The 12,684-nt window shown below is 39.0% G+C and overlaps 1 protein-coding gene across 1 annotated transcript in view; it reads right to left on the bottom strand.

The window, feature by feature from the left end:
• LOC104500810 (usherin-like) overlaps positions 1 to 12,684 on the bottom strand; it is a gene marked incomplete at its 3' end in the record, with an annotated part of 42,613 nt that overhangs the window by 10,268 nt on the left and 19,661 nt on the right. The window contains exon 4 of the mRNA XM_010144527.1: positions 244 to 379. Within this exon, the coding sequence (XP_010142829.1) occupies positions 244 to 379 (136 nt within the window). The remainder of the gene's footprint in view (positions 1 to 243; positions 380 to 12,684) is intronic.

Genomic DNA, 12,684 nt, shown 5'->3' with positions numbered 1-12,684 from the left:
GTAGGGAAACCTACCTATATGCAGTAACACTGAATAAACTATGATCCTACAGGATCATCTACCAAACGTTTACCTTTCAGCCAATCTTTTGAGAGCTAATAGGACAATAGGAATCTTCTCCTGCAGGAGGATATTACTTCTCAGCACATAGATAAATTTGAATGACTCACATGCATTTTAACCACATCATGCACTTCTTATTTCAAATATTCCAATGCATTCCATTAAAATACTACCATTTACCTGTGACACTTTGCCCAATTTGCAGCGTACCATCAGCATCAGTACCTGCAACTGTTCCCACAAGAATCCTTGAATCAAAAGGTGTGCTGTCATCTTCCCAGCCATTCAGGAAAAAACTAATTCTGTTGTGATGCACCTATAGAATCAATGTAAAGGGACAAACACATGCCTCGTTATGCAATCGCTTTGTTGTATCACTGATTAACCATTAACATTACTTCAGCCTGCTTGCCACGTGTCTTTATTTTTGGTGCCTACTGAAAGTAGTTACCTCTTTTCTGTTCATCCATTAGCAATCCACCTCCTAAGATCACCATTCAGATGCATGGAGTATAAAATTTCTACGCTGGTTAAATCAAAGAAGAAAGTACAGTACAGTGATCTGTCAGGGATGAGGAAGATGGGAAAAGGAAAACGGTGGGTCTGTTTCGCAGGGTATGAGGCTAGTTACAGCTACATCACCACTGCAGGCCATGTGCACGTTATAGCTGTCAGAGTTCTTCTTATACACATCAGTTCAAACAGGCCTCAAGGGGCTACATACCACGCTCAGGATAACCACACACAGCATGTCTCAGCCAGGCCTCTAACACCCCTCCAAAATGCCTCCCCAGCCTCAGCACATTTTTCTACAAGGGCTGAAGGGAATGGTATAGGAACTGGCTACATCTGCTTTACACCCAGTGCATAATTCCCTTACATCAAGGGAACCGTGGCTAGGAGTATGCACCCAGCCAGCACCCCAGGGTACTGTTTTCTGCAAGTGTTCCCTTCCCTGCCAATTCATTTTAAATTTGAGATAACATTCATAGAAATACTTTATGGCATTCTCCCAGCTCCACAAAGTCACAAGATACTGGGATTTTACCAAGTACTTTTTTGCATTAAAAATCCTCACATACAGATTATGTAAAATTAGAAAAAAGTTTAATAATATGGGACTGCCTTTCAGCCTTCTGTTCTATAAAATTCCATACTCATTTAAAAAATACAGGCACATACATAATGAAAACTGGAGGCATCATGGCTATAGTCAGCTTCTCACTAATGAAGTTAATCATAGCAACTAAGTTCAAGTTACTCAAAACTTTCTAGCTCTGCTGAACAGGTTGCTATATAAACTTAATGGCACTTATTTCAGAAAGTGATTTATTTGCCAAACTGAAATTACTTGATTTTTAGCAATATTTAGCTTCCATAAGGCTTATTTCATGTGAGAGCCTGGTCGCCTTCAGATTTTGAAACATTGCTTTGTTGTTGCCAATTTACAGAGCGCTATTTCCATTTTGCAGATACGGATGCCTGGTGAATCGTGTCCACAGAGGCCAAATAAAACCAGAGTGCTTTAGCCTGTCTCGATACCCTCGCTCATTCAAATAAAATAAACCTGGAATAATTGCTTCCATAAGAACAATATATACGTGAGGACAAACAGAAGGTTTACAAGCCGTAATAATTTGTTGCAAAGAGGAAGGCAAGAACCTGAAAAAAATACCGCTTTGAAAATCACAATATAAGCACTCACAGTGCTATTCCACCAATAAAGTCTTTCAAATTTCAGACCAAGATAAACGGAAACAATTATCTATAAATCTGAGCTCAGATGATCAGCATCAGTGCCTCGGGCAACATGAGTCTATCAGTATTTTAAAGAAAGAAAATATGAAATGAGATGGAGGGCTTTGTTTGGATTTTTTCTTTATTTAGGCTTCACACAAAATCGTACAGATGAATTTTTCTCCTTAAACTGCACTTTCAAAAGGCACATGCATGCTGAGCTTTATTGCCATTTCCAGATTCAGTCAATATTTCCCAAATTTAGACAGGAATATTTATTGCCCTTCCACTGATGGAAATTTGAAGGCTATTATCATAATTACTAAGCCTTGAGATTTGTTCAAAAAGTTATTGCATATGAGTTTCACTGCTCAAAATACATCTCTCCATTTTAAATTATCTTTTGTGTTGACACATCAATGACCTAAATACAACAGTTTTTTATTTAATTTTAATTCAAAGCCCTCTAAACATCTGATGCCCTATTTGCAGGAGTCTAAGTGTGTGTGAATATGGTGGTTACATTGCATTTTTTTTCTGCATCACATTTTTTACAGCCTGTTACTGTCATTTGGTGTTTGACTGTTATCATCATAAAAGATACAGGCTTTTCTACTTTGTTATTTGTAGCATTATCTCATGTTTTACAACATCTTTGCACAACATGCCCGCACATGAAATATAACTAGTGAAAAGTTCTCAGTGGTATTAATGCATAAAAAAGAATGTGGTTCCATCTCTACTGTCTTTACCCAGCCAAAAGCTGATGAACAGCCAATTTTCCTTTATCACATTAGCACAGCCATGAGGGAAACACATTTGTTCTAGTCAGCTACACTAAAGATACTATTACCAATCTAACATATACATGTTTTATATCAGCAGTATTCTCAGAGTATGAGGGAGCCAACAATATATTAACACTAGCATGACAGTTTATTTAAGAAAAGAAAATTGTCTCTGTAGAGGGACAGAAGTTAGAAATGTATGGCTAAAGCTCAGTGTCACTGGTCTAATAAAGGTAATAATTCTTAAGCTTTCTTTATAGCAGGTAACACTCCTGTGGCAGCTCTGTCATATCATTCACATAAAAATGTTGTCTTTTACAAGTTTAAGAGTACCTTTATTTTTAGTCAGATATGAAGCATGTTTCTGCTTTCCGGTTTTCACTGTAAAACGCCCGTACATGGAATTCAGAAATGGGCGCGCTTGCCCCCACCAGCTCCTCGCACACTTACCTTCTCAGCTGCAGCCTCTGCAGGACCCGATTCTGCCTCCCCCAGTGGCAAGCAGAGCGCTCGCCTTCATGCACCCCCCACTAAAATCGGTGGGACTATTTATGACTAAAGAGTGACGGAATTGGGCTCTAAATGACCAGGTATTTTTACTTGTTGAAAATAGGTGACTAACGACATTTTTAAATCTCCCTTCCCCCCCTCCCCCACCACCAATCTCTTTGTATTAAATAGGATTTAGAATAGTTGGGTTTAATATAGCACATCCCCAAGGTAGCCCTAAGCACTTTACAATGCTGAACTGGGTATCAGTAGTGCAGTGACTGTGTAAGGGGAAGGCAGCAGTCATTATGCATTTGGCAGTAGCTCAATGTAATGATCCCCCTGCTGGTTATTAAAGGGGGTATGAATATCTGACATGGGAGGAAAATGTAGGAGGGAAACCATGTGTGGTATAAAAAAAAAAAATCCCAGCGGCTCTCCACTGCGGGAGGAGAGGAATGTCTCAAAGTTTGGTGTCAGTTTAGACTAAGCTAAATAAGACGGAAGGCTGGCACTGAATCGGTTGTTTGATGTGGTTATTTAAGGTCTCCTGACCGCTAGCATTAAATTGCAGACAATACCACAGAAATAAAAGATGAATTTCACTCCTGACTAGGACAACAGGATTATTCCCCTGTTGTTTTTATTAATAGCATTGAGTAGGAATTTGCCCCAAGAGAGTAACAGGGGATGGGTAGGAAAGGCTGGCCTCATGGTTGTGCAGAGCACAGGACCAGAAACCTGGGACATCAGCACTCTAATCCCAGCTCTGAAGCCTTCTCTCCCTCCCATGCTTCCCCATCTGTCAGATACTTAGCAAATCACCTCACAGGGAGGTGGCAAGGATTAGTTACTAAGATAAATTCACTCTGCAACTACATTAGCCTCCGCCAGTGAAGAGCCTAATACCCATTCCAAGCAATGGAAAATCCATTTGATGGTGAGCTGAGATGGCGAAAGATAATCTTTCCTCTAATGGCATCTTTGTTACAATCCAGAAGAGTTTCAAAGATGAGAGGTGCTGGGCCAATGAGCTGATAGGCGACTTCCTTCAGTGCAGCTCTTACCATCTTCTGTCACAAGCAAATTGCCCATCAGAGCCAGCAATACCAAATCTACTCACTTTCTACCCAGGAGAAATTCCCTGCCCTACGGGTCACTGTAGTGCAGAATGAAGGAGGACACACTGAAGTACAAGCTGCTGCCTATAAAATGAGACAGGGACAGAAGAGGCATTACAACTATTTATTTTCTCACCTAAAGATCCATGCTACGCAGACCCTACCTATGAAAACATAATGAGGAAACGTAACAATAACTTTGCCCTTTGGTTTGGATCAGGCAGAGCTGTCACGTAAATGAAAGCCGGCATTTCCATGTATTAACTGCTAAGAGTTAATTGCAGTAATTGCATGCTACCCTGCAGTCATCCGCATGGCATAAAAAAGCAGCATCACAACCAAACAGTGCACTTCAGTACTGGCTAAGACTAACCATGGCAAAAAGCAGAAGCAGGGGAGCATATAGGAGCGTGGTAAGCACATACGATACTGCTCCTCAATACTCTTGGAACCTCAAACCACCAGCAGTTCAGAGACTTCATCAGGCAGCCATGGGTTGTATACAGAATCATGCAAAAGGGATCCATGGAAAGCTACTAAATTAAACGTGTATCTGCTCCTTGAATGCAAAAACTTGTATGTCTAGTCTACAGTATGCCTACTGTATAGACTGATTCAAGAATAACACGGTTTTTCCTTTTTTAAGTCTTCAACATCAGCATTATCTATAGGTATAACATATACAACAAATATTTTATATAGAAATGCATTAGTAGGTTAATAGTATAACAGGTATAAATAAGAAGAATAAGAGATATAATAAATATTTAGCATTTCAATTAAAAGTAACATGCTTTTCAAAAAAAGCCCAATACTCCTCTTCATTAAACACAGAGGCAGAACACATTTCCAGTATCAAGTAAAAAACACAGTCATATTGACTCCCCTTCTTAGAGCTACTTTCAAACCAAAGCCAGTTTAGGGGAATTCTGAGACCCCAATCTACAAATTCTTAACTTTCAAGTACTAACACACATATGTTAATTGCAACATACATATGTGGTAACTGACACGTTTAAGCAACACACTTTTTCTTCACATGCATTCATCTTCCTACCACAGAAATGCCCTGTTACATATATAAAAGACAACTAAGACAGTGTCTTCCATGTAGAACTGAATTGCACCATTTCAGCCCAAATAAATGAAGTTAAGTGAATTCTTCTTCAGTGGACACAATGATCTTTTTGCATCAGTAAGATTTTTCCATTAAAAGTAAGTCCTAACATTAATCCTACCCACATACCTCCTGCAAAATTATTTCTAATAAATAATATAGGAAGGAGAGACATGGAAAAGAATTCTTTATCTTCCATTAAAAAATAATAAAGAATACCTAAATATATCATAACAGAGGATCACTAACCAGAGGTCAAAACTCCACTACGCTAAATGACATAAAACCAACGGGTGCGGTAGCCTCCCCCCCAAATGTTTTAGCATTTAATTGCTGGATATTTCAAAGACGTACCTGTTTTTTGATAAGTACAACCTTTCCTTTGAGGTTATATTTTCTCTCCCAATATTTAATGGCATAGGAAAGATTTATTAAAATATTACAGATAAAATTAAGGGAAGTTATTTCAAGGTAACATTCGTCTCTTCTACTGATTAAATATACATTCTTTTTACTCTTAATCATCATAGCTTCTAGTAACCATAAAACACAATTTAATCTTCAAGTTTCTCCTCATCATCTATTGTTCTAATATCTAGATCACAGTGCCTGGCAAGACAGATGAAGAAACCAGATGGATTTCTTCCCAGATATGTAGGCCATAAATGAGGAGATCCACAGTAGAGACAATCCTGGCACCAAAAATGAAGGAAAAAATAAAATCTTTTCCAGTCATTCAAGCCAACTGACACCAACCCTGGCCTATTTAGATATCCAGCCAACTTAGTGATGGCAAACACTTCAGCTGTAACTTCAGCTCTTAAGGTTATTTATTCCATCAAAGAGAGCCTCAGCAGGGGTAGGAATGACCAACACATAGAACAAGGACCTAAATTCATCTTCAGGTAAATACTAGGAAGTGAAATACATTCCACTGCATGTAACTGACACCACTGTTCTCAAACAGGATGAAAAAGAAGTTGTTCAGGGATATAAGATGTGTACCCACCGGTGAACAAATTTCCTCCAAATAACAGGTATCTGCAAGCTAAAATTAAAGAAAAAGCTGGTTTTAAATTAAACATTAGCAAATCTAGCTAGCTTCAAGTGCAAGTTAAATTTTAAAATTAAACACCAACTAAACCATAAAGCCTGTTTCTCAAATATGAGAAAACAAGCAAGTTCTCCTCCAAACAAGTGAACAAAAAATGGCAAGAAAACTCAAGTTTGTATTCGTTTATCTGCTAAATAAGGTCTATTTGCACAGCAGGAAGTTTCTCAGAAATAGAAATAATGTTATTATTATAAAGAAGGTGATACACAGTACAAAAAATTCTAAAGTGCTTTAAGAAGAACAGTTAGGTAGCTATAAAATTTACCTGTAAGGCATTAAAAAAAAAAAAAAAAAAAAAGATGTTCCATTCATTTTCCAGCTCAGCAAACTGGCAGAACTGGCCCCTTCCCTTAGTTGCTATAAAAGATAAAGCAACTCCAGAGTCAATAAAGTTCCACAAGCTTTACAGAGATGTAGATGAAAGCAGAAGTTAGCATAAATGACTTGTTTAATCATTCAGAAATAACGAGGATTTGGAGATTATGTGAGAAATCAGGAGAAGTTGCAACTCATCCAGCTCAAAAATGACTATACAACATTCTGTTACAATTGCTCACCCTCACTTCATTTGGTATGATTCTTATAGAAGGTGCTACCTAAACACAGCTCGCTAGCTGTTAAAACAACCAAGATTCGGAAAACCCTGTTTCTTCTAGATCTATTGCAGATTTGTTGCATCAGGAACTTTTTTAATGAGTTCATTCTATAGAAACAGACAGTGTATTAACACATTTTCTCCCAAGGTGAGAAAACAGATTAAGGTTATGACCAAAATGACAGGCCCATGGCTTCCTTGAATACTTTAATAGAGTCAACAAATCAACAGTGGTCACTGATGACAAGAGACGAGGGAGGGGTTCCCTTCCTTCTGTTGATGGAAGGAAGGGAATTAGTGATGCTGCTATAATGGTCTCATCAGAAACTTGAGCATAAAAATCTTTTTCACCTTCAACCTGTCTAACAGGCTCTTTTTAGCTGCTCTTATAAAGATCTACAGCATATTCTATCGCAGGGGGACATGTGCATTCACATCCCTACTCTGCAAAAGCAGGAGCCGAACAGAAACATAACAGTTAATAAAAGGTACAGTGAGAGGGTTGGCATATCAAAGAGATGAGACACACACAGGTATGTATTTCGTTATTTTCTTGCACGATGGCAAATCTTGCTGAAGCTGCAGTACAAAGGCTTCCACACAGCTTTAACACTTAGTAAGTGAATTTTGGTAAAGGGGAAAGGTCAGTGATACGGACTTAACCAACCAAGTGGACCAATGGAATTTGAGGGTGGTGGATGACATAAAACCACTAGCATGAATCCAGGTTTCTTTTCAGCTGTGACTTAAGCAGAGCTAGTGACCAAAACCCACAATGCTACCTTTTACACATAATTAAAAATCTGGGTGTCTATGTGCCCCTTAACTGATGTATCAGAATCAGCAGAAAACTGTCACAATTAAACCCCTTCCTTCACTGAATAAATTGCAGAATTCACACATCTTGAACATCTATCTCAAAGGCTCCTTTCCTACCCCCAGTACTGCTTTATTCTCATATTCCATTATTCTACGAAAATTTATTTCTCCTTTTTAATCTACTACATTTACATTCAGCTTTGGGGGTTTTTGTTTGCTTGGTTTGAGGATTTTTGGTCATTTGTTTGAGGGGGGAGGGTTGTTGGGATTTTTTGGGAGGGCTTGTTTGTCTTGTTAGGGGGGGTATTTGGTTTTGCAGAGGTGGGGTTTTTTTGTTTAGGGGAGGGTTTATTGTTACACAAACAGGGAACAACATAAACGATTTACCAAAAAATTCCTCTAATCTTCCCAAGCTTTCAGGTAATTTCTGTCTGCTTTAGCTAGTAAAGTGGTGCAGCAGTTTCGCAGCTTAACCTCTGCAGATACGTCCAGATTCCACCTATTGCTCGATCACCTCCTACTCCCCCTATTACTCACCAGGACTGGTGCCCAGCCTGCTCAGACAATCTTACTGTTCACCTCTCCTTACAACATACCACATGCAGCCAAATTCAAATTTAAAACCTTAGCTGAACAGACAATTCAGGAATAAGTACTATCACACATCTTTGTAGTGTGAGTACATTTTGGCAGTGATGACATTATTGCTAGGGATGTTTGGACAGATGTCTTGCATACATCAAAATCCCCCGTGCTCTTTATTTTTCCCCCTCTCAGAGACGAAGCTTACAACCCTAAGATAAAGAGCTAACTTTTAGTGTTTTGCTCTTTGCATTCTATTTTTTTTATTTGGAATGAAAACTGAGACAAGACAGGGGAAAGTTGGCAGATCTAAAGCTTGGCAAGAGATACTGAATTTATGTAGCAAACATGAGAACAAGAATATGTCAGGAAGAATTTGTCTGGGATCTTGTTCTCATACAGCCCAAAAAGGATGCTAATAACCATGTTAATAGGGACAGGGGAAGTGGGGGAGGGATGGGTGTGGAAGTTAAAGAATTATCCAGGGGGACAAGCCAGCTCAGATAATTTACCCACAACATTTGACAGAAAAATGGCACCTTCTATACCAGTAAAAGAACTTCCTGATGAGTTTGCCAGTGAGCCGAGTGCTGCTTCAGCTAGAATGCTGTCTTGATTTCAAATGCATTCCTCTTTCTTACCAAGTACAGGAGAAAACAGGTACTACCTTACATAGCCATTACGGTTAAAACCTTCAGTGCTGTTTTCAATTGTTTGCCCATTACCTTAAAGCAAATGCAAAAATGGACACATAATAAATTTTATTTGACCATCTGTTATTAAATGATTTTATTTGCATTTCTAAATTCCAGTGTTTCCGTATTCAAATCCTATATTACCCTCACATAGGGAAAAAATGAAGTTTTAAGCTTTAAGAACTCTGCACCTGTGAGCAAACCTAAACTTACTACCCACTCCTCTGCACTTCAAGCCTTTGAAGCAACTTGGCTGCAAGCATAAAGGAAAAGAGCACAAGACCACAGAGGCAAGCTGCAACCTTGGCACCTATGTAGGTTTCGATGTGATGCTTTTCACACATCTTTGGTTCTCAGGCCAAAGAGCATTTAACAGGAAGAAAACAAAGAGGGCTTGGGGCCATTCACTGCAACCACTGACTTAAGTAACAGCATGGTGAGGGACTTTATTACTGTGATTTTAAAAGACAAAGTGCTTAAGTTAGCATTCATGGTTAGGAGAGATTCCTTTACTTCCAACCATTCGGGCATTTTTAGAAGGAAGCCCCCACAGCGTAGTTCTAGGCTGAGATTCATTACCAAACTATAGTCAAAAATATAAAGTCAACTCTGCCCTCTCACCAGAGTGAGCCAGTCTAGCTGAAATGCACAACTACAAATGTTCTAGGTATTTTATTTTTAGTTCATTCATATCAAAATTCAAGGATGCTGCAATTCCTATTCTTCACTGAAAGAAGGAAGTAAAAACTCCAAACTCTACAGGAAAATCACCTTTGGCCTTTAAAACGAGGAACTAAAGAGGAGTGAGTGGAAACAGTATATGCCCAAGCTATTTGGCGTTAAATCATTTGAATTTTTCTTCAAAATCAAGGACGCTGCTTTAAACTGTCTAGGAGCCTGCACAGGAATTGGTTTGAAATAATTCAAAAGATTAACTCTTTTTCGGTATGCTCCAAACAACGTTCCAGCATACCTCAGTTCACTGTAAGCAGGATCAACTAACAGTGTCAGTGAACTAAACTGTATTTTAACCCAGACTAATTTAGGACTGCTACAAGAAAAGACCTGGAAAGATGCCTTTCTTTGTAAGATTTATAGGGGATGCGCACACACATCAGTATTTGATGACAGTGTGCACAATCTTGTTGCACAGTTCAGAGGGTTTTAACTTTTACTAATATAACAAGGTAAGAACACCTATGTTGAATATATTTTTCCTGCAGCACAGCAAGTTTGGTAGAATACCAGGAAAACTTTCCAAAATGAGTAATATTTTTTTGTTTTGGTTTTCTTTTAGTCTTGTTAGACTTTGACAGACACTTTTCCAGGAGTTCCTGATTAAAAAAAAAAAAAAATCCTTGATTAGATGGCCTCTGAAATTAAACCTGCCTATATGGGAAAACACCAGCATTTCTTAAATACTAAAATTGACTCATCACAACCTTCTGCCAGAGATAACAAGTGGACTGACTAGTACTTCAGCTGTGAATTTATTTAAATGTAGACATACACATGCAGTATTAGGAAGGCAAAAACAGGATATGAAATAAACATAAGGCATCAGCTCTAAGTTCACTGTCAAGAGTATTCCAAGGCTTCTAACCACAGAGTTCAGCTGAAGGTAACTATCTGTCAGATGTAATCTGTGCAAGTGAATATGCTTAAGCTGGTGCTATGAATCAACCAAAATTGCTTTGGTCTTATTGACATTCAATTGCAAGAAGTTGCAGCTCATCCAGTCCAATAGACATCTGACAACACCAAGAGTGTTTCAGTGACAGAAAGCTTTAAATATAGAAGCAACTATCATCACAATACACGTGGAACTAAACTTTATGATCCCTCATCCCACATCCAGAAACTGGTCATCATCTGGATGCCATAAGACCACACGGTTGTCCTCTCTTCCTGTTACCAACTGCTGCAGTTAACAAATCACTGTGACTTAAAAGAAAGAGACAGAATACAGACTGACAGAAAAAGAGCAGTCGATCTTTCATCACTGTCCCATTAAATCGCTCTCTGAAATCCACTTTTTCCATTACCATCTTTGCCTTTTAAAAGTAAAATGCCAGATCCAAATTTGTTCAGTTTGCTTAGGGACCACATCTTGAGCTACAATAAACTGCCTTCAGCTTCAGCAATGCCACTTTACACCTGCTGAGATTCAGACCTCAAATACGTCAAATTTACTTTCTTCCTCGCAGCTCTCCTTTACACCATAAAACACGATGTTTGATGATGTGTGTTTGTAGGATGTTGGGACAATAAAGCATCTCGCATACTGGGTCCCAAAAGCACATACCAACTTTGCACACAAGAAAGGAACATTACCTACAACCATCTACATGCTTGTTTGATCCTTCTCAGAGAACTCCTGCCATTTCTGTGGTAGATGCTCCAGCACAGCACCGTGTCTTTCTAAATTTTCATACAGCCCCACTGCCTACATGAGTTATTTACCTACTCCCTTGCCCTCCCCAGCTCCCGCTGCCTCATTCCTTCCCTCACCATACAGTGAATCGAAATAAACCCAGTCACAAACAGATAAAGGAAGTTGGGGAAGAGGAAATATGTCAACTACATACAGCTTGCAGCCATGTTTAAGGGGATGCACAGTGTAAGTATTGGCGGGGGGAAGAGGGGAGAGACACTCATGCTCATATTAAGAGGGCAGAACAGTTATGCCCATGCTCTGAGAAATCCAGTGTACAAAAACAGACTTGAGAAAAACTTCATCAGGGGACCACAAGCGACAGAACTGCCTTAAAACAGAGGGGCTGGAGAGGATAAAGGGCTAGTAGAAGAAATGGTAAAGAACAGTGGAGGGGAAGGAAAAAGCATAAGGTCGGGAGGGGCAAGTTGTCTCTTTGCCTTTTCTTCTTTTGCCTCAGGCCCATATCGGCCTTTCCTTTTCTTGACTTAACTGGGATGAATTTTAATTGCAGCCTCTCTACGTGTTTTATACACCATGTACTCTCTACTTGTGTGGAGTGGATTTCCCATTCATCACAGGATTGCAGGCAAAAATCCCAGGAGCATTTTTGCCTTCCTTCAAAGTTAGCTTTGCTAAAATCAATAACTTTAGGGCTGCTTCCTCCATCTAGCACATACTCTCACCCCACAACCACTTCAAATTTCACGATTTCATGATAATTTCATTTTGTTTCTTATCTCCATATACAGATTTATATTGGCAATCTTTCCATGATAAGTGACAACATTCTATACTGCTTCAATAACAGTATAAAGGCAACAACCTTACAGCAACAGAGGCAACACACTCTCGTTCGTAGTTTTAACACAGTCAATAACGTAACTGATCTCTAACAATCTCTTCCTACTCTCTCCTCCTCAATACCCCAGCATTCTACAAATCAAAGTTCTGGTTTTCTTAGGAACCTATTTTATGTCTTAAATATTGCTATTGTTCGGACTTTTTCTCTGACCACCTGCAAGTCTAGTAAAACAGCCAAGAATCACAATTACCTTAAATTGTCCTTACCTTGTATGCAAACCACTGAATTTAGTTTAAAAAGAAAAAAAAAGGGGGGGGGGGGAACA

This window comes from Buceros rhinoceros, unplaced genomic scaffold, assembly GCF_000710305.1.
Source record: "Buceros rhinoceros silvestris isolate BGI_N320 unplaced genomic scaffold, ASM71030v1 scaffold11981, whole genome shotgun sequence".
NCBI classification, from domain to species: domain Eukaryota; kingdom Metazoa; phylum Chordata; class Aves; order Bucerotiformes; family Bucerotidae; genus Buceros; species Buceros rhinoceros.
The sequence above is the reverse complement of the archived record's forward strand: the minus strand, read 5'-3'. Positions and strand labels throughout refer to the sequence as shown.